A 20,733-nucleotide genomic window follows, 5' to 3' on the forward strand; every position below is an offset into this window, starting at 1 on the left:
AAATATATACTTAGCCATGAATTATAGTATATTTTATGGGAAAAAATTAAGAAGTAATAGAAAGCATAGAAATGCAAATATAGGTAATAGGTTGTATTATTGAAAAACGAGAAAAGAAGGTATGGTGGAATGTCGATTATCCGTACTACGGACTTTTAAAAAACAAATGTACACTCATTTTATATTTTTTAATTTTAAATTTAAACTAATTATATATATATATATATATCACGTAGTTTTAACTCTATATTATAATACTTATATATTTATAAATTTGATATTTTTATCATATATTAAACTTACAGCACATTAGTTTTATTTTTAATTATATAAAACATTTAAATTCATGTTCATTGTATCCATATTTTTATTGATTGTTTGATTATCCGCACCTCATCGATCCAGTGTGCACAGCAGTTGATGTCGAATGTACCCAAGTAAATTACTGTAAATTATATACGGAATTTGAATTCTGAGATGAATCATTGCAAATGAAAAACAATTTTGGGCGTAGACGGTGTGATTCTGATAAAGTGAATAGTGGTGAATACGCACACTAGGACCAATCACAGATAGCGCTGGCCGTGATGTTACGGCCTATGTATAACAACAACGATCGGTACTGGTCGACGTTGTAATATTCCAAGCGTAACAACCAATCACTGACGGCGATGGGTGTAACGTCACGCATAGCAACCAATCCAAGACAATTAAACAATAATCGAGGCAAAAGAATATGAATATTTAGTTTATTGTAATGGTAACAGCATACTGAGGTCTGAGGTGCCTTTCTCCGGGATCACTGAATATTTATAATTGTGTATTAAAGTATTATACAAGTATTATATATTGTACTGAATTCAATTCAGAATTTTATAATTTATTTTGGTTAATTAATAATTATTAACGATATAGGTAACTTTTTTTGTCTGAAAACACTAAATATAACATGTCCGTTATTTGAATTTAATTTTTATTAAAAAATTCAAAAATCTGTCCATAGTAGGTACAATAAGATAAAGAGATAATAATATATATGAATTTGACAGATGTGTAGATTCAAAAGAAGGATGAGCCGTTCACCGACGGCACCTTGGCAATGAGTTTAGTTAATTATATTGATATAAAAGCAAGTTTTATGTTAATTTAATTTAAGAAATCCTGAAAGCCTTAGCGCTTATCTTCTTGTTGGATTTCCAGTGTGTTCAAGTGTGACTAAAAATAGGTTTGAACAGTTGTGGCTATTCTATAGTTCTATAGTAGAGGTATAGCTACTGCTACAACTTAAATTAGAGATGGGTAGGGTGGGTTGTCTATGTAATTTTTGTAGGCAAATATTACAGAATAATACTTTGGAATATTTTAATAGTATAATAATAACTATTTTTTTTAACATGTTGAATAAACTATTCAGTATATGGAGTTGAGTATATATGGTTGAATATTATTGAGGGTGGGTGGTTACTTCTTATGTTTCGCTATATCTATATTTTTAAGGATAGCCGCCATTGGGTTCGGGTAGTTACTAGTTATGGAGGTGTTTATGAAATCGTGTATAATTTTTTTTAGCAATTTCGTTTATGATGAGCATTTTTAGGTCTATAGGTAGAGTAAAATTGGAGACGGATGGTGAAGCGTTAGTGATTAATCTGAGTGTAGTTTTGATTGGAATACGAGTACCAAATTTGGATACCGTAAGTCCATGCGAGTTTGAGAAGTAGGTAGGTTGTAAAGGATAAGTTTTATTTTGAAGTTTTACCGAGTATGGAGCGAAGAAGTGGGTCTGCGGTTTAATGAAATTTTTATAGTATGAATATGTTCAGTTCAAATCTTTTGTCGAAAAGAACGCCTAAGTATTTTACAGTACCAGAATCAGAGTTTGGGATGTGCTTGTTATTTAGCAAGACAGATAATGGGGGTCATTGTTTGAGGGTAAAGTTTGTGTAGATTGATTTAGATTTATCGATACCAGGGGTACTAAAGACATAGTTAGTTAAGATGATTTTGGATAGATGTGGATACAAGTTTAGGGTCCGAGTTTGTGTATTGTACTATTTTATGGTGTTGGGATGTGTGGATTGATTTAAGGTATAAAAATTAGTGTTGGGGACGATACTAGAGGTCTGAGTCAGATCTAACAGGAAATAATCTTTCATTAAGATAAGATTTGAAGAATAGATAGTTTGATTGAGGAAGCATAGTTTTTAATTCAAATAAGTCCAAGGTGCCATACCTTATCGAAAACTTATGAGACATTTAGGAACAGTGTGGTAGTGTATGCTTTTTTTTCCAGTTAGCAAGAAATTGTATCGGCGAGTTTGTGAATTGTAGAATGGTTTTCACCAAATCCTAATTCTTCATTTGGCATCAGATTGTTGTCTTTAATTATGAGGTATATTTGTTTTAATATTAGCTTTTCACACAGTTTAACACATTAATTGAATTTATTTTTCAAAAATGATAAGACTTTAATAATACCAGCATTTAGAAAAGTTTTAAACTATTTTTATTGAAGTATAGTCTAATTTACAGTAGAATAAATTGTCCACAAAATCATATAATTATATTATTTTTGTTTATCTGATTCCTGAATAATGTTCATATAAATTTGTTAACAAAGTAATTTTAATTACACCATCGCAAACATAAATTAACTACATGTCTATACAACACAAAAACAATATTTTAAACAAAAATATAATAAGAATTGTAACAATAAAATTAACTTAATAATAGCAAAGGTGGGGGGCGAGGGACTCTGATCAGGAACTTTTTTTTAAAAATGTTTTCTAGAACTTAACTAGTAGTAGAAAACAAATTTTTATTATATAATGAAAAACATATTTATTATTTTTTCATGTAAAAATTATTTAACAATTTAAAGGTATTAATTAATTAATTTGTTTTGAAAATATAAATCTAATAATGAATTAAAAAAAAAAAACAAAAACAAACAAACAAATATTTGATTTAGAAAAATTATGACTATTTCAAGCAAATATAAAATAATTATCATTTACAGAAAATTAGCATGAAAATTTTCCTTAAAAAAACTGAATAACAATATAGCCATAAATATAATATTAATTCAGTTTGATATGAATTATTAATTAAACATCACATTTTTTGTATTCCTTCATTATAAAACTATGCAAACATATCAGTCTAGAATGTTGAACAAAAATCATTATTAGATTATCGAACAAGAAAATTGTACAGTTTCAAAATTTAATTTAATTTCTATATTATATTATTGTATTATACGTCACAAAATTAATTTCTGAAACAACACTATTAATATATAACAAATTAAAAAATATATATATTGTAGCAAGGGACGATTAGTGTCGATACATTTATCCATTTTTTAAAATTTTTTATTTAAATTTAATTAGTTTAATAGTCTACAAAATGAAAAAAATATTATATAAGTATAAATAATAAACATCAATAAATTCTAGTAAGAAATAATTTTGCACCAAAAGAATAAATTTTTTAAAAAAAAAAGTACATTAACGTCAATTCATGTAGTAAATTATAATTTATGAATCAATTAAACAGGTTTTATGATGTTATATTACAGTAAAGACAGTAACATTATACCTATTGCATAAATAGATCACATAAATTATAAATCCAGTATTTTTCATGAAGCCAAATCTGTAGCTTAAGCATGATTCATTTTTAAGATATTATTTTAGTAGTTCCAAATATCAATTTTTCAGCCAATATAATAGGCTTGTAGTTTTGTAATCATTGATAACCAATAGATCATAATTCTATTTTATTCCATTTCATTATATTATGTACCTCCTCTTTCTGAAGCATCACGACCACGTTGTTGTTCCAATAAACGTTCAAGTGGTGATGGCCCTGGGCCTGACCACAATGACTATAAAAAAAGTTGTAAGTCAAAAAATATGTTTTATTTTTTAAATCTGCAATTTATAATACCTGCTGATGAAATGTGGCAAATGATCTGTTATTAGGCTCTTGACTTGTATCCATGTTACGAGGCATCATAACATTAGGTTGATTAAATAGTGAATAATATGGACTGTTATTTACACCATTATAATAATTATGCTGTTGATCATCTCTTATATTAAAATGCTTGAAAAATATGTAAGACAATTAATATAATAAATATATATTATAAATTTCAATACTTACATTTAAATTATTTTGCAATGGTGAATTATGCGCTGCTTGGGGAGGATTAACATTTGACCAAGTACCATTTGGGTACTGCCCAATTGGAGGTTGGTTTTGCATAAATGGAAACATTGGATGATTCTGTTGGTTGCTAAAAATTTTAAGGATTAAACATAAGTAATGGAGTTGTTTAAGTACTGTATTATTCAAACAATTTGAGAAGAGTATTCATGCAGTTCTACAGATTAAATTTATAGTTTAGTGGAAAATAGTATATTTTCTTACTTTTGAGGTTGTTTAATGCCATCAATCCAGCTGGCTGGTGGTTGTGGCCAAGTAGAGAAGTTTGGTAATGGCTGATTAAACCTGTATGAACTTTCAGAGGATGATGGAAATCCATTCATATGAAGCTGACCAAAAGTATTCATAACAGGATTAATATTAGGCTGGGAAGAATTTAAAGAATTGACAGGGTGTGGCAATTGATAGCCAATAGGAGTAGGTTTCACAGCATTTTGATCTTTTTCAAATTCTGAAGAAGTCTGATCAAGGTCTTCCAATGACCATTTAGCCTCACTGCTTGATGATGAACTCGGAGATGGAGAGCGGAATTTTACCTATATTATTTAATTGACAAAATAATTATAAAATAATAATTTGAAATATACTATGAAGTGAGATATTTACTTGTTTGGCTTCAGTATCTTGATTCTTTTTTAACATTGAATCAAAGTCAACGTTACGTAAGACTGGTTTTATATCTGAATTACTAGAAGACTGAAACTTTAAAATACCACTTTTTCTTTCACCTAAAAATAATGAATCATTTATAATAATAATTATACTTATTTATTATATTTATAAATAATATACTTGAACTAAGTAACTGGCGCTGTTGATATGATGATAATGTTTCAAGATCGGCAGCGAGATCAATTGAATGGGAGTTGGCCGAACTATTTGGTATTATTTCAAAGCTCCATCCTTTATCTTTTTTACTAAAAAAATAAAAACAAATTAGCTAAAAATTGATAAAATTAAAAATAATAAAATATTCTTACATTGCTTTAATTAATGAATATGACGTAGATGAAAACCATACACCAAAATCAATTAAACGATTAGCTCTCAGAGCATTTATATTTACTTTTGTACAGTCATCAGGATTTAATCTATGGTGAAATAACAAGTTATATTAATAATCATATCAAAGATTTACAAAAATGATTGTTTGTCTTACATGAGTTTAGAATGTACTGATTCTAACATAACAAAGCCTTGGAGTAATCTATCTTCTGGTAAAGGAATATGAGAATCTAATAATAATAAAACATTTTGGAAAATAATATTAGTAAAACAAGTGGATAAGTAGATAAAATTTTAAATTATTTTTGATGAATGATTATTCATAAATTGGGAGGAGAACATGGATGCTCACAGGGAAATGCATTTTAAGAGAAAGTTATACCACTTATTTTCAATGGTAAAAACATGTCCACGCAAAACAATCGAAATGGCACCAAAAATTAATCAATGTTATAAATTAGGGTTGGCCAACATAATTATTTTTGCGAGATAAATGGATAAATACAATGATACCAAGAGCCAAAATGTTAATAAATATATTTTATATCATTTGATACATTTTTAAAAATGTATATAAATTTGATTTTATAAATAAGATGCGGACCACAAATTGATCACCCCTGCTATAAATGATGCAAACAGAATTTATGAACTTATTTATAATTTATAAAAAAAAACAAAATTAAATGGAACTAAAATGAAGGCTATCCACAGATAAATACATTCAAGATAAAAAATAACTAAAAATTACAAGTAAAACTAAGTTATAATATAAGCCGGAAAAAGCAGATAATTTGATTTTTTAATCCAAATAAATTATTATACTAAGATGATTAAGAGGACACTGGAATTAAAAATTATAAAATATGTACAAAAATAAATAATTTAGATGTTTTATTAAAAAAAAAAATAGAATAATAGTTATAACTCACAATCATCATTGCTTAAATCATTTGATAGTCCATTTAATAATTTACAAAGGCCTGGCCAGATTTGTAAACGACTTTTGAAACCAGGAGAATTTAGAACACTAATATCACTTCTTATCCAATCCAGAATTAGTTTGACTGTAAAATAAAGTGAAACAATATTTAAATTACAACATGTGATATTAATGGCTTAAAAAAATATTTAAAAATAAATTTTATTAAATTAATTGGGTATTTTTTTTAATACCTGCAGGCAATGTATAGTATTCTGAGATATTTTGACTTTCTTTCATAGTGTATAGTGGAAGTAAAAAAGCATTGAGAAAAGTGGCTAATAAATCAACAACAGGAAAACACTGCACCTTATTTGACGTAGATTCATTTCCAATATAGTTATATGCTAACATATTTATAGCCACCATCTAAGAATAATTAAATGTTTATGATACATAAATGATTTATAACAATAGTAATATTAATAATAACCTGCTGTAATTTAAATGAACTGAATGATTCAGTAGCAATATGTGGTGTAAATGACAGTGAAAGACTTTTGATGTATCCATCACAAGATTGACGTTTTATTATATCTTTTGACATCAACACTCCATGAAATGCGAGAAATAGTTGAACAAATTCAGTACTAGTAATTTTTGTTTTATACAGCATATCTTGACTAAAAAAAATATCAAATATGATGTATTATAATAAATAATTAGTTGATTGATAGAATATTAAAATTTTCCTTTTTTTTTTACAGTATTATATTTACCTAGAGTTAATATATTTATTTAAGGTGAAATTTAAATTATTGACAGCTGCTAAAAATGGGTGTCTAACATTTATGCTTCTCATGTAATAAAATACCGTGCTCAAACTATCTCCTCGTGATGCTTCCAATAGAGCTAATTGGTTATAAGGTTGTCCACTATTAGGGCTCAGTTGAATGGCATGTCTGTATAAAAGTATAATATTTATGTTAAAGGTTTATATAAACATATTTATTACGATAAATACATATCAAATTTATTTAATTATTTCATAATGTTTAGGTTTAATATTGTTATTTTAATTTAAAACTTTTTATGTAATTAAATGAAAAATGAATCTAATTAGAAAAAACAATTATTTAGTGGCATTCTATGCATTATTCAGTGTATTGATTATCTCATACCATGTCACTAAATAAAGTTTCTTATAAAAAAATAGTTATAACTTAATTTTTATATAAAATATCTAAAAAGTTATTTTTTTAAGTAATACTAAAAAACCTATACTCTATTCAGAATTAGAAAATAAAAGTCACAGATAAAACCTGGTAGATATCAACAGATCCTTCTAGTCTACACCAATGACAGAAATGAAAAAGGTTCTACCACCAAAGGCTTGAAACCATTTAATATATCTTTTAATTTGAATACAGTATAGTTTTATTAAATTTAAATAATAGATATCATTAGATAAGGATTATTGAAACAAGTATATGTATTTTAAATTAAATTATTAATATGATTAATATGATGAATTAGATCAGCATTTCACAAATAGTGGGTCACAGAATTTAATAAAATTCTCATATTAAATTTTATTATTTATCATTTTGATTGATAATTTGAACTTTTTAGTAAAAATAAATTTTTTATAAACATTGTTGTTACAAATTAACACTTTAATTTTATTATAAAATTCTATGTGGACATTCAAATGTGTGTTTTATTTTGAAGGGGGAAAATATTAATTACTGGATCAGCTCAAACAAGAGTTTGGGAAACGCTGATCTAGATTATTTTACAAGGAGCTTAGTTTATTATTATGTACATGTATATATTATGTACATAAATAGTTAATAGGAAGACATGTATTTTAATTTTTCAGCAATAAAACATGGTCATGAGAGGCAAGGGCGGATCCAGCATGTATTTACGGTCGGAGCACTTTATAGGAAAAATTATATAATATAGATATAGTCCCCCACAAAATAAAAAAACAATATGATAAAAAGGTATGTTTTTTAATATTATTTTTTCCAACGAGGGTGGCACTTGCCTTTCCCTAGATCCGCCCTTGATAAGTGGCTTAATTTAAGTACTTAACAATGTATATAATTTATTTACATAGAAATCATGTACCTGTAAAATGACTCAGCTTGTCTATTTTGATTACGATAACGAGCAATATCACCCAAGTGCACCAAACAATATTGACAAATGTAATTGCATGAACTTTTTTGTGGTTTACGTAAATATGTTGATCCTAAAGACTTATTATCCGTGTCACAAAATCCATACAATTTTCTATGGAAATTAATAAATTAATAATACATATTAACTAAATTGAGTACCATAAATCATAATCATTACTCATTAGCTATTACATACTTATGAAATGGTAGATCCAAATCAAATGTCAAGCATATGCTGTGTAAGAGCATAAGATAAAAACCATATGCAGACTCAAGGCACGATAAGAATAGTGCATTCCATTCATTGCGTTTGGCATTCTAATAAAGAAGTAAAAACCATTAATAAAAATAATATAATAGAGGAACAGTTTTGTTAAGAATACTTTTCAAATGTATTTAAATACTTGGTATAATTTATATTTAAAATACGTATTCAAATACATCCTTTTAAAAGTATTCAATAAATTGTATATTAAAATATTTATTTTTATTAATAATATATAATTAACATTATTTGCAAATAGATAGGTATTTAAACTTATTTATAAATGTTTGAGTTAATAAATATAATACTTTAATAGGTACAAGATATTAGATGAGTACTTATACAGTATTTGTCACAAGGCCGTAACTGAAAAAAAATTTCAGGGTGGTGCGACATTTATTAAATATTGTTAATTAGAATTTGGAGTAAAACAATAGAATGAAAAAAGTATTTAGTATTCTAGAATAAAAATATAAATAAAAAATATTTAAATACTTAACAAGACTGCATAGAGAAGTAAATTCATTAACCCTAGATTATTATATAAATTTAATAATTTGATTCAGTTAACTTTGTAGATAGTACCTTTTTGTCTTTGGCGAGTTGTTGCAGCTTGTTGATATTGTTTTTAAACCCATGATTCCAGAGGTCTTGTTCAACTTTTTGGTCTAGCGCATATTCCAAGTCCAAAGTCAACACTTGCTGGTAGATGATCTAAAAAATAGAAATAAATTGTGATACAAATCAATTGATAAACAATAGTAAATTGTACATACTCTCAACTGTTGTTGATATGCTAATGTTTCGGGGCTGTTTATGTCTTTGGATGTAAATATTTGTTCTTTTAGTTGATCGGCTTTCCTGGAAAATACAATAAAAAGATATGATTAATAACAAAAATCTTGACTGAGCAGCACCCAAATAGGTATTCATACTTCAATGTTTGGATGGCCGCGATGGACACCATGGTACAATAGTGTCTCCCCACACATGGAACAGTATAAATGCAATTTTCGTTCAAGCGACCATCTAATTGTGACGAAAGACAGAAACACCACAGGATACCATCAACGACCAATCATCACCGTCAAATGATCTTCGGCATTTGTACATTTGAAGACAATAATTAATATTGTTATAGTCTACAAATAGTACAAATAGAAGATCGTATCGTAATACATCAGTTCGACTATAGGATTAGTAGTATTACACCTTAAACACTAATTGTTGGTTGTCAGTTTGTAACATACTCATCGAATGTTATGAGTTTACGACTACAAACTCTCTATCGGGCCTCAGTACGCGCGTTATCATTTATCAGTTATTACACAACTATAGATAATAATAAAGGAACGCTCACTTTCGGCGGGACTATTATCGAAATAAATACCTTTTAGAACACCGGCTGATAAGAATTGTTTGAATTTAAATACATTTAAAAAAAAATGTTATAGGAATAAAAAGCGTGTTAATTTTTTCGTCTATTAACTTTACTCACTCAGAAGTTCGGCTGTTTTTTTTCGAATTCAATTATCGTTTTGGATTTTTCCTGCTATTCTCTGAATGGCGAACACTCGTTGGGCACACTGTTTCGCAGCTACCATCACAACAACAATAATAATAATAATAAAAACGCGTCGTTGAATATGGCGACCTATACTAGTTTACAATACAGTGATTGTATATACGTAAATATAGCATATAGTATATACCATATATACTAAATGATTACGAAATAAAAATGATAAGTTGGTATATATTTCTGTAAATGTGATTTTATCATTATTCCTATACCCCGACATAAATACGTTTTTCCTATGAAATATTCGTGTTTTTAATTTTTTTTCATGATGACAGTGAATTTTCGCCTTATTGAACGTGTCGCTCAGAGTTGACCACCGGAAGGCGAAAAGTCCAAAATCGGTTTGCGGAACTTTGACTGAGGTACTGTTTTGTACTACCACTCCTCACCGGTTTGGTTTATCAATTCTCTTTGGGTGAGTAAAAGACAAAAGAAAAAAAATATGACTGCAAAATCAAAACATACTATGCGCGTACGTTGTGATGCTCTTTGTGTTTTTCGCTGTGGTATTGTCGTTTGTCGTAGTGATGTCTTTGAAGTTTGAGCGGTTTGTGTGATGTTTAAAACTTCATTGGATTTACTCCATACGAATTTATCATCATAGCCGTTGTCGATTTTTTTTTTTAACGACTATTCGCCACTTTAGACTAGTGGACGCTAACGTCTGATGGTGGCGTACGTTCTACATCGTATTTATATTAATTTATTATGTGGGAAATTGGAAAAAAAAATTAAATTGATATTTGCTGTAAATTACGATTTACATTGATTTATTATCAACTCAGAATTTTGGAACTAAGAACCATAATATTATTACATAATATAATTTAAAATACGTATTCTAAATTATTTTCCAACAAAACACTTGAATAAGCAGTAATTTAACTTCATTACGCTTAACATCTAATATTGGTGCTCTTGGCTCTAACTAATACAAGCTATGAAAGTTGAGTTATTTTAAATATAGCTACCATATATGATATTTTCCAATGGAGAAAATTTGTTCTTCTATAATTTTTTAATTTATTATCAATCTTTTATAATAAATTCATTACCTACCAACTAAACAACTAAACTTAAAAATGTTGCCTTTTAGTTATTATATTATATTACCATAGTTGTTTTTTTTTACCAGCAATATATAATTTATGATTAATTGCTTAAATTAGTATACTAATGTGATCATTGATATAAATGTGTTTTCGATTATATAGAAAATACAGAAAAATAATGAATAAAAAAAAAGATAGATGGGATATTTGCCGCACATGTGGTAACGCAGCGGATGTTGAAATATTTGGTCGTGATGGAGTGGCTCTACAGCTTGAAGAAAAAATTAATTCTTATCTTCCTATTACAGTAAATATAAAAAACAATTGGTTTATTATAATATTTGAATTTTTATAAATTCTATGTTTTGAACCTTGTCTTACTATATTTCAATTATAGGTTTCTAAGAATGATAATCTACCACTCAAATTATGTAATGTGTGCATTAGCCGTTTAGAAAATTGTCATTGTTTAATTGTATCAACTATTGAGATGAATAAAACATTAGAAGAAGTTATGAAAAAAAAGCAAATAAAAAATAATTCCTATAATTTTGTAAGTATAAGACTTATACTTAAATAATTCATGTGTTTATAACTAGAAAATGTATTCTTCTTATACTTCAATTTAGAGGTGTAATAAATTGTATTATATTACTATTAGGTATACTTAGATTTAATAGGTACTTAGCAATATTTCAGTTTTATTTTTTACTGTTATTATAACAGGTAAATATGGAAAATAATGAAGATGAAAATATTGAAGATATTGATCAAGAGAATGCACAATCCATGGGAATTATGGATATAAATTCTGCTGATGAAGATGATTGTGGAGGAATTGTTACTGTTAAAGAAGAATATTTAGAAGTATTATTAATATTAATTTTTGTTTGATGATTTTTGTATTTCTTAATTTTTTATTAAATTCATTTTAATGTTACTTTTATTTTAGTATGAACCGGTAGATGTTGTTAATATTGGGGCTGATGAATTATTTGATGATGCATCTGACGAGTTAGATATGGAAAAAATTACAGAGGAAGATGATGGTGAGGAGAATGGTAAATTTCAATGTTTCAAGTGCCAGCGTGTTTTTGATTCAGAGACCAAAATGCGTCGTCACATATTTATTCAACATAATCCCTCAGAAATGGAATGTTTCCATTGTTTTGCTAAATATGAATCTATGTTGCATTTTGAGCGTCATGTTGCTACACACTTCACTCGAAATGAATATCTTTGTGACTTTTGCCCTACTATGTTCAATCGGGTGTCTGGATTACTTGATCATTTAGCCAAACATAAAGTCGATCGTCAAAGATTTACTTGTCAAGAATGTGGAAAAGTGTTGGCAAACAGACTTTCTTTCACTATTCATCAACGTACTCATACTGGTGAAAAACCTCATGCATGTAAATATTGTGACAGGACATTTTCTCAGGTAAGCATATTACTATGTGCTGTTATGCTTAAAGATCACTAATTTAATGTCACCATTTTGTATTATTTTTATTTATTTAAACTAATTATTTACTTCTTTATTTTTAAATAATTTTTAGTTTTTAACAGTATATCAATGTATAATAGAAAATTCAGCTCACAATTAAACTTGATACCACCCTAGTCCAGCGGTTCCCAATATTTTTAATTGTGCGTACTACCAATTTTGTAAAAAAAAATTGAGGCCCACTAATAACTAATAGCACACCTATATACACGTATGTATATTATATATATATATATATATATATAATATTAGGTATTTAATAATAATATTTATTATTTTAAATAAATACGTTGGTAATGTTACTATTATATTATGGTCCATCACCCAGTTTTACGCTGCTCACTGCCAATAGGTTGGGAACCGCTGCCCTAGTCTGTTACATCCTCGTCTGCTAATAAAAAAAAGCACCTATCACTAATTAAGTATAAATAGTTAAAATGTTTGAAAGATGGAAAGATGGATTGATCAAAATTTAGAGATTTTGAGTTTTAATCCATGATGATTAGGTCAAGTGGCAGGTAACAAACAAATTGATAATTTGTTATTAATACTTGTAATAAATAACAGTCCCGAGATGAATGAATTTTTAGAAGTTATAAGATCATCAGTAAAAAGTAGGAAATGATAGTTCACAATTACGTTTTTAATATCACTATTAAATAAAGCAAACATAAAACATGTTTTTCTTAAATTTATTTAGAATTTCATAGATTGGTTAGTTATATTTATTTTTATTTTGTCAATTAAGCTTTGTTTAACTGTTTACGAATTTAAGGTGAACTATAATATGAGATGGAACAGGAACCATTGGATTTTGGCTTTTGAAGCTAAATAATTTAATATGCTCTCATTATACCTCAGCTTATCTCGAAAAGTTTATGTATGATAGTTTTACATGATTTTAATTTTTTTTGTTGCTTTTAAGTTTTGTCAGAAGTTAAGCTTAGTCCTTATTGAGTTTTACAATGATATACCTAACACATTCTTCGTTTAAAATAGAAGTTCTCTTTGCTTCACAATTGTTTTGGCGAGAAAATATTATTACCATGTTTATATTTCTCAGCTTTTCAGGCATTTAAGCTAACTTAAATTTATTTCAGATATTATTTACTCTATTGTTAAGTAGTTTTACAAGATGAATCGGAGGAAGTAGCATGGAATCTAAATATGATTGAGGAGGAAGTAGTTTGAAAAATAAAAATAAGAAAGTTTAGGATAGTTGAGGTATGGATAATATTAGGTATTCTAGGAATGAGGTCATTTACAAGTTTTTTTTTTTGAATGAATGATGTGGAGAGAAGCGTCAGGTATTTTTTATTATGAAAATGCTGTTTATATTTAAGAATAGATCTTATAAGCAGCCATGTTGTATAGATTGGAATTTTGGACAGTGGATATTAAATCAGAACAGAGGAAAAGTGTAATAGATACGAAAATAATAAGGTTGATGAATGGAGTGACTATGAATGCTAGAAATGAGTTAATCGGGGGTTCAATAGAAGTGACATCAATTGTAGATAAAATGAGGGAGAATAGGTTTGATATGGTTAATGAGAGTGCCTATATCATTTTGTAGAAGGAAAAGAGAGGGAGAGGAAAATGATGGATGAACAGAATAGAGAATGACATAAAAATAACTGGTGTGATTAAAGAATTGGTTGGTTGTAGGGGAAAGGGGGTGCAGAGTCTTTTGGAGTTTTAGAGTAAAAATAGATAATAGTTGGGAGTGAAATTAGTGAAAGGCGAATAAAAAGAAGAATAAAAACATCGTTAAGTTAGTTTCTCCCATTTCTGAAGCCAGCTTGATCTCTAAGTAGTGTACTTTCTAATAAGTCTCACTTTATGAATTAATATCCTAGTTGGTCTATAGTTATTAGGTTAGAATATGACAATTCTAAGTTTCAATAATTCAGATAAACTGAAACTAGATATATGTATCGTTTATATATTTAGACTTAACACTGAACAATTTCCATAGCCCTAATTCTACATCACAGGTACTAATACAACAATTATTAATTAGGAAGTAAGTTAGACGACACAAATTGAATGCCGTTAACTTTTGACTTAGTATATACAAAACTATGTATAATAGTAAGTTTAAAAAACGATCTGAAACCGTTGTACCATTATACTCTATTAACCCCTTTTAGATTACCTACCGTTTTTGAAATCATTTGGTTCCTTTAAACATTTCAAATTCCGCCAGCTCGGAACAAAGTATGTTACATAGTACATACATGATACAAATATAATTTTCAATGCAATGGCCATAATGCTGTGGGTTATTTCTTAAAAAAAAACTACATCTAGCAGTGAACCAAACGTATTGAAGATACATTTGACTTGAAAAAATTGGAGAATGCAATTGTGTCACATTGTGTGGGGACATATTGCGTATTTTTAGTTTTTACAGTTGTTTATTTGTATAAATATCAATAAATAGAATAGGATAATTATGAGGAATGTAATTACCACTAATTATTAACTTCTCATTGTTAAAACTAAAATTTACTTATAATTCTTTGATACTTTGGATTACAAATAGGAATAACTTGAGTAGACAAATCTTCATGTACTGAAATTAGGATCTTCTACCACTTTGTTAAATACTTGTTAAACTATTTGTATCACACATATATACATTGTAATTGTCTAAGCCTAACTCGTAATCAAATATATTATTATTTATTATTAAGCCAAGTTTAAGTAAATACTATTTATACATGATAACTCAAGTGATATTACATTTAAAATTAACAGTATAGTTTTAAATAATAAAAATTTTGGTAAAACCCAAATAAATATTAGAAAATTAATCAATATTTTTCTTATTTATATCATTGCAAACACTTATAATTATATTTTCATTAGATGAGCTATGTTTATTTCTAAAATATTAAATTTAAAATGAAATTAGCTAAAAAATAATTTAGGTTTAGAATAATTTAATGTTATTAAACGGGGTTCTTTATAAATAACCTGGATAATATTTTGTGCTATACTCTGTCCAGTGAGAGAACACGCCGCAAACCGACCAAAATCAGTTTTTCTGCGCATTCCCCAATGATACCCAGCGTTAAGCAAACCAGTTTTGATAGCATGGCGACGCGGGGGGTTGCGCAGAATCGGTGCGTTCTCTCGCTAGATAGATTATAGATGGCTTACTTAATAATATCGGCGTGATCCAAAACTTTATTTTTGCACCTAATTTGTTTTACGAGGGAATATCATCTATATAGAAAACCGTAAGATATAATATGATTCATTTTTGTTTTTTTCATGGTCAATATCTGCATTCGCATTACGCAGTAGTCTACGTATTTTAATGTTGTCTTGTCACGAACAACAAGGAATTCAGGCTAGAGTAACTACGTAGTTTATTGAAGCTTATTAATAATTATGTAGCATTAAGTTTATTAGTCTTAGAAATTAGAATGGTATACTATTTTTAAAAGTCTGGGTATTTTTTTAGGGTTACTAGATTATATTTTCCGGAACCCGGGACATTTTGGATGGATATTTTGAATAATATATATATTTTTTTTGATCATTACATTTTTTTTTATAATGAATTATGTATGCAAGCAATATTATACCAAAACCTATTACCTATTCATATTATTTATAAATTATGATTTACTTTCGTTTTTCAATCAAATTTTATGGTTGTCAGTAAAAAAAAATCAAAGAAATGTTATAATAATTCATTGGTCAGTCTTTGGAACTTTTGAAGTTTAGGGTTAATCCTATGGATTTTACTAAATATTTGGCTGATCCGTGAACTTGTTTTAATAATGATTTATTTAATAAAATTTGGTCGTAGAATTTTTCGCAAGATGTATCTACCGTTCTACCGTTCTTGAATTTGTTCATGTGCTGTTCGAGTGAAAATACACATTTCACAGCTGAATTTGAACCCGACAAAACCAAACTCAATTCAACAACTTTTTTGTTATCACTATAATTTGTAGGACGATAATGTTTTCTCCTAATTGAAAAACAGTATTTTATCGAGTAAAATTTTAAAACCGGGGACAAATTACTGTTCCGAAACACTTTCTCGAAACACCGGGAAACTTGGTTATAAATTGGTAGTGTCTCGGCAAAACTGGGACGTACGGCAATCCTTGGGTATTTTGGAATTATTATTACCAAACCGTATAAGTTGAGTATATATATTAGTAATGACTAATGACTAATGATATATCTAGGTCTTTGAAATAATAACTTAAAATAGATTAATAATTTTTAGTTTTAAAGGGAGCTGCATGATTTATTGTTACAATATTTCCACTTGGGGGAGTTATATTTTATTTAAAAATATATAACTATACTGTGTATGTATCACACATTGTACTAAACCCCAAATAAAGATATATTATGCATTATTATTTAAAATGTAACATTGTTATAGATTTCATCAAAACAATACCACGAACGAACTCATACAGGAGAAACAACTCATCACTGCGAATTTTGTGGCAAGGGATTCAATTCAAAATTGACTCGTGACACTCACCGGCGTATTCATACAGGTGAGCGTCCATTTGGATGTAAGAAATGTAATGCTACATTTCGTTGCCTAGCAAACTTACGCCAGCACGAAATGGTACATGCACCAGTTAAGCCATTCCAATGTGAGATCTGCTTAAAACGCTTTGGACGACCTGAAAAAGTGCGTGTTCACATGCGTACACACACTGGTGAAAGACCATATAAATGTCCAATTTGTGGACGCGGTTTTACACAAAAAAATGATATGCTCAAGCATACCAATGTTCATAATAAGCCGCCCCGACGGACCAATTCACAAATGAAGAATTCCGAAATAGTAATTTCCATTGATAATAAATCACCACATTATAAGAATGTAAGTATAAAAGAACTACAGGAAATGTGTTATGATGTCTCCAATAGTTATGAAAGCTCAGAAAATGGAAACGAAACAGAAAGTAGTTCAATGCTTTGATGAAAGATTAATCGATTTAATTGAATGTCACGCATAAGTTATTCTGGTAAAAATGTTTTGTTTATTTTATTAAGTCCTAGACTATTGTTAAATTTATCATACTTACAATTAAATGTAATTATAAATTATTTTTTTTTATGATATATATATATATATACAATGTACATAATGCTAATTGTCAAGTATGATACAAATTAATATTAATATGATATACTATTAATTATCCTTGTTTTATTTTAATTATGCATAATACAAACCATGCATAATGTGTTACTTGAATATTATAGTGATATTAATGTTCTATTTTCATTGAGTTAAAACTGATAGTTTGAGTATATTACGTATATAAAGGCTATGCGTCCTACTGCAATATTATTATGTGTAAATTGTGTAATTATCAATAAATTATAAATTTGCAACTTAGCCTTTATTTTATTTTGTTACTTTTTATGTATACCACAAAACTATTAGTTTTATTAAAATACCGTTCAACTGCTACCAAAAAAATTATATCTATGTATATATATCCAATAAAAAATCTAAATAAAACATGTTTATTCTTATTAAAACTTGTGAATATTGCTGAATTATTAACAATCGAATTATAATATAATTTTAAATCATAATGATAATTAAATTTTATTGATTAAGTAGCTAAAATTCATCACAAAATAATACAAAATCGTTTCCATGGATTAAAATTGATCATCCTAAATCCTAATAATTTTCTGAATGTTAATCAATCATTTGAAAAAGCTTTTCTGATAACCAAATAGTAGCTGACACTTGAACACAAATAGTACTTAAAGACTAAATATTGATATCAACAAAAAATTTGTTGATGGAGGATGTGGGTGGGATACATTTAGACTTTTGCCTCTTTGTATCCCTAGAGTAAACATAATCGAGTCAAATTTTCACTATATAAAATTAACAAATTTTTGACCCACGAACAAAAAAAATATAAATTAAAAATATCGTCAATATTTCTAAATAAAAAACAATACCTAACTATATTAGTACATTATAACAGAAACTAATGATTGTATAAATCAACCTTTCATTGTAATATTTTTTTAAAGCAGTTTTTAAAAATAATGAATTTTTAAAAACTTTATTTTTGACTAAGTTAACAAAAAGTTGTTTACAATGTCATCAAATTCTAATGTTGTGATTATGTCAGAATGTAAGATTCATCACACGGACTAGCCAATGCGGAACATTGTTATTATTTTTCACTATTACAATTAAAAACTTCTAAACCGTACGTCTACACGTTGGACTCGTGGTGGTGCGTTTGAAGAGATAAGAAAGTTCAATTAGTTTAAATAAAGTATTTTATCCAATTAAGAGTATTAAATTTGTGAAAAGAATGAAATGAATGTCTGAGATATCGCTATTAGACTTTTTAATTGGAAAATGGACTTAATTATGATTTGGTCTTTGTTGTGACATAGAGATTTTGAAATATGATTTTATAATTCTTAATTTTGAAAACTACTGTTCTACCGCAGCTAAAGTAACGGTAAGAGATAAAAAGGTTACATGATTATAAGCCATACGTTTGTACAAATCTCGACGAGTTTTTTAGCCGGTACGATTACGTTCACTTCAAAATTTGATGTTTGAGCATTATTAATCACTTATTGATATTTGACGTAGGTACACACCGTAAATAACCGACCGGTTCTTGTTCGATTTTGATACCTGTATAGTGTATATCTATTTTGAAATGAACGTTATCTTTTTATGAACCAAATATCTATTACATAATTGAATTTGAGTTATGAGTAAACATGATCATAGATCATGTAACGTTTTGTCAAAAAAAAAAAAAAATCGCAATTTTATCGAGCTTGTTAAAACTTAAAGAGATAATTGTTCATAACACGTATAAAATCAGCTGGTCAATATTTCATAATTAAACATATCAGCTTTTGAAATTTATTTTTAATAATAATATTAGTACAATATTTATTTATATATATAATATATATACATATATATTATATAATGTATAATCAATTTATAATAGTGTTATAATTGTAGTATTATATAGGTATTATGTATAATATAAGTTCCTTAATCTTTTCTTGATAATTGGTATCTTTATTATTTTAATTTAATAACATGGTAAATAAAATGTAGACAAATCATATTATCCAATAAAGGTAAGTAAATGAATATGACATAACAAGGTTCATATTTTTTATAAGTACACAACTCAAAATAACAACTGATATAAATTATTGTTATTCTTTTATATTTTAATAACGTTTATGCTGTACTCTCTCTAGCACGACGCAGGTAATATCGGTAAGTCACCGATTTATAAATCATAGAAAACGTATATATTATGGTAACAAACATCGGTTCGAGATAAAAGTTATCATCGAACGAAAAAAAAATAATCGTATATTGGAATATAATATAAGTAAATGTAAAACTATTACAATAACAGTAATAACACTATAATATAATATTCTAATATGGAAAAAAATTGACATTGATTTTGATTAAAACATAACGTATATATTTTATATTAGGCACTCCTAAACATTTAAACACACAATAAGTCAAAAATATATATCGGTTACAATATTATCTAAAATGTCATAACATCGAGTGGCTACTGTAAGGATTGGACTTATCAATTATAGGTAGGTACTCATTTTACAGGTAAAATATTTGAAATACCATGAATTTATATGTGGTATCACACGTCAAATGTGTATATGTCACATGTGCCCAAATAATATGTCCATTTTTTCTTTGATAACAAATTCACTAAAATCCTGAATTTTGGAATTTTTGAGTAGGTACTTATCCTATTTCCATGCCATATTTTAAAATACATAGCGTTTTTATAACATTTAGGAATTGTTCTGTAGCTATACGATTTCATGTTTTCATACGAGAACTATTATTCTTACTGTAGATACATTGTTACACAGATGATTTTTTTTTAAATTTTGATGTACTTAACTATATAAATAAACATTT

General features: G+C 27.4%; 2 protein-coding genes across 4 annotated transcripts; one reads left to right on the forward strand and one right to left on the reverse strand.

Moving 5' to 3' along the window:
* Nucleotides 1-3,328: 3,328 nt before the first annotated feature.
* On the reverse strand, nucleotides 3,329-10,220 carry LOC113550001 (protein SMG7-like). Of its 2 annotated transcripts, XM_026951575.1 has the most exons (18): nucleotides 10,116-10,220; nucleotides 9,553-9,759; nucleotides 9,394-9,478; nucleotides 9,203-9,331; nucleotides 8,549-8,670; nucleotides 8,300-8,464; nucleotides 6,943-7,125; nucleotides 6,657-6,846; nucleotides 6,418-6,592; nucleotides 6,174-6,308; nucleotides 5,396-5,471; nucleotides 5,217-5,327; nucleotides 5,029-5,153; nucleotides 4,843-4,964; nucleotides 4,441-4,772; nucleotides 4,174-4,306; nucleotides 3,955-4,113; nucleotides 3,750-3,892 (listed from the first exon to the last, which is right to left on the reverse strand). In XM_026951575.1, exons 2-18 carry the CDS (start codon nucleotides 9,582-9,584, stop codon nucleotides 3,803-3,805), a joined length of 2,364 nt encoding a protein of 787 aa, XP_026807376.1. In that variant the 5' UTR covers nucleotides 9,585-9,759; nucleotides 10,116-10,220; the 3' UTR covers nucleotides 3,750-3,802. The 2 variants fall into 2 exon arrangements, with proteins under 2 accessions (XP_026807385.1, XP_026807376.1); XM_026951584.1 differs by lacking the exon at nucleotides 10,116-10,220 and having other exon boundaries at nucleotides 3,329-3,892; nucleotides 9,553-10,005.
* A 173-nt stretch (nucleotides 10,221-10,393) lies between these two features.
* On the forward strand, nucleotides 10,394-18,157 carry LOC113550013 (zinc finger protein 391-like). 2 transcript variants are annotated; one of them, XM_026951605.1, is made up of 6 exons: nucleotides 10,394-10,614; nucleotides 11,414-11,558; nucleotides 11,649-11,804; nucleotides 11,978-12,118; nucleotides 12,204-12,692; nucleotides 17,176-18,157. In XM_026951605.1, exons 2-6 carry the CDS (start codon nucleotides 11,430-11,432, stop codon nucleotides 17,728-17,730), a joined length of 1,470 nt encoding a protein of 489 aa, XP_026807406.1. In that variant the 5' UTR covers nucleotides 10,394-10,614; nucleotides 11,414-11,429; the 3' UTR covers nucleotides 17,731-18,157. The 2 variants fall into 2 exon arrangements, with proteins under 2 accessions (XP_026807406.1, XP_026807398.1); XM_026951597.1 differs by lacking the exon at nucleotides 10,394-10,614 and adding an exon at nucleotides 10,704-10,874.
* The last annotated feature ends 2,576 nt before the right edge of the window (nucleotides 18,158-20,733 follow it).

The sequence above is a fragment of the Rhopalosiphum maidis genome, chromosome 1, assembly GCF_003676215.2.
Source record: "Rhopalosiphum maidis isolate BTI-1 chromosome 1, ASM367621v3, whole genome shotgun sequence".
In the NCBI taxonomy this organism is placed as follows: Eukaryota; Metazoa; Arthropoda; class Insecta; order Hemiptera; family Aphididae; genus Rhopalosiphum; species Rhopalosiphum maidis.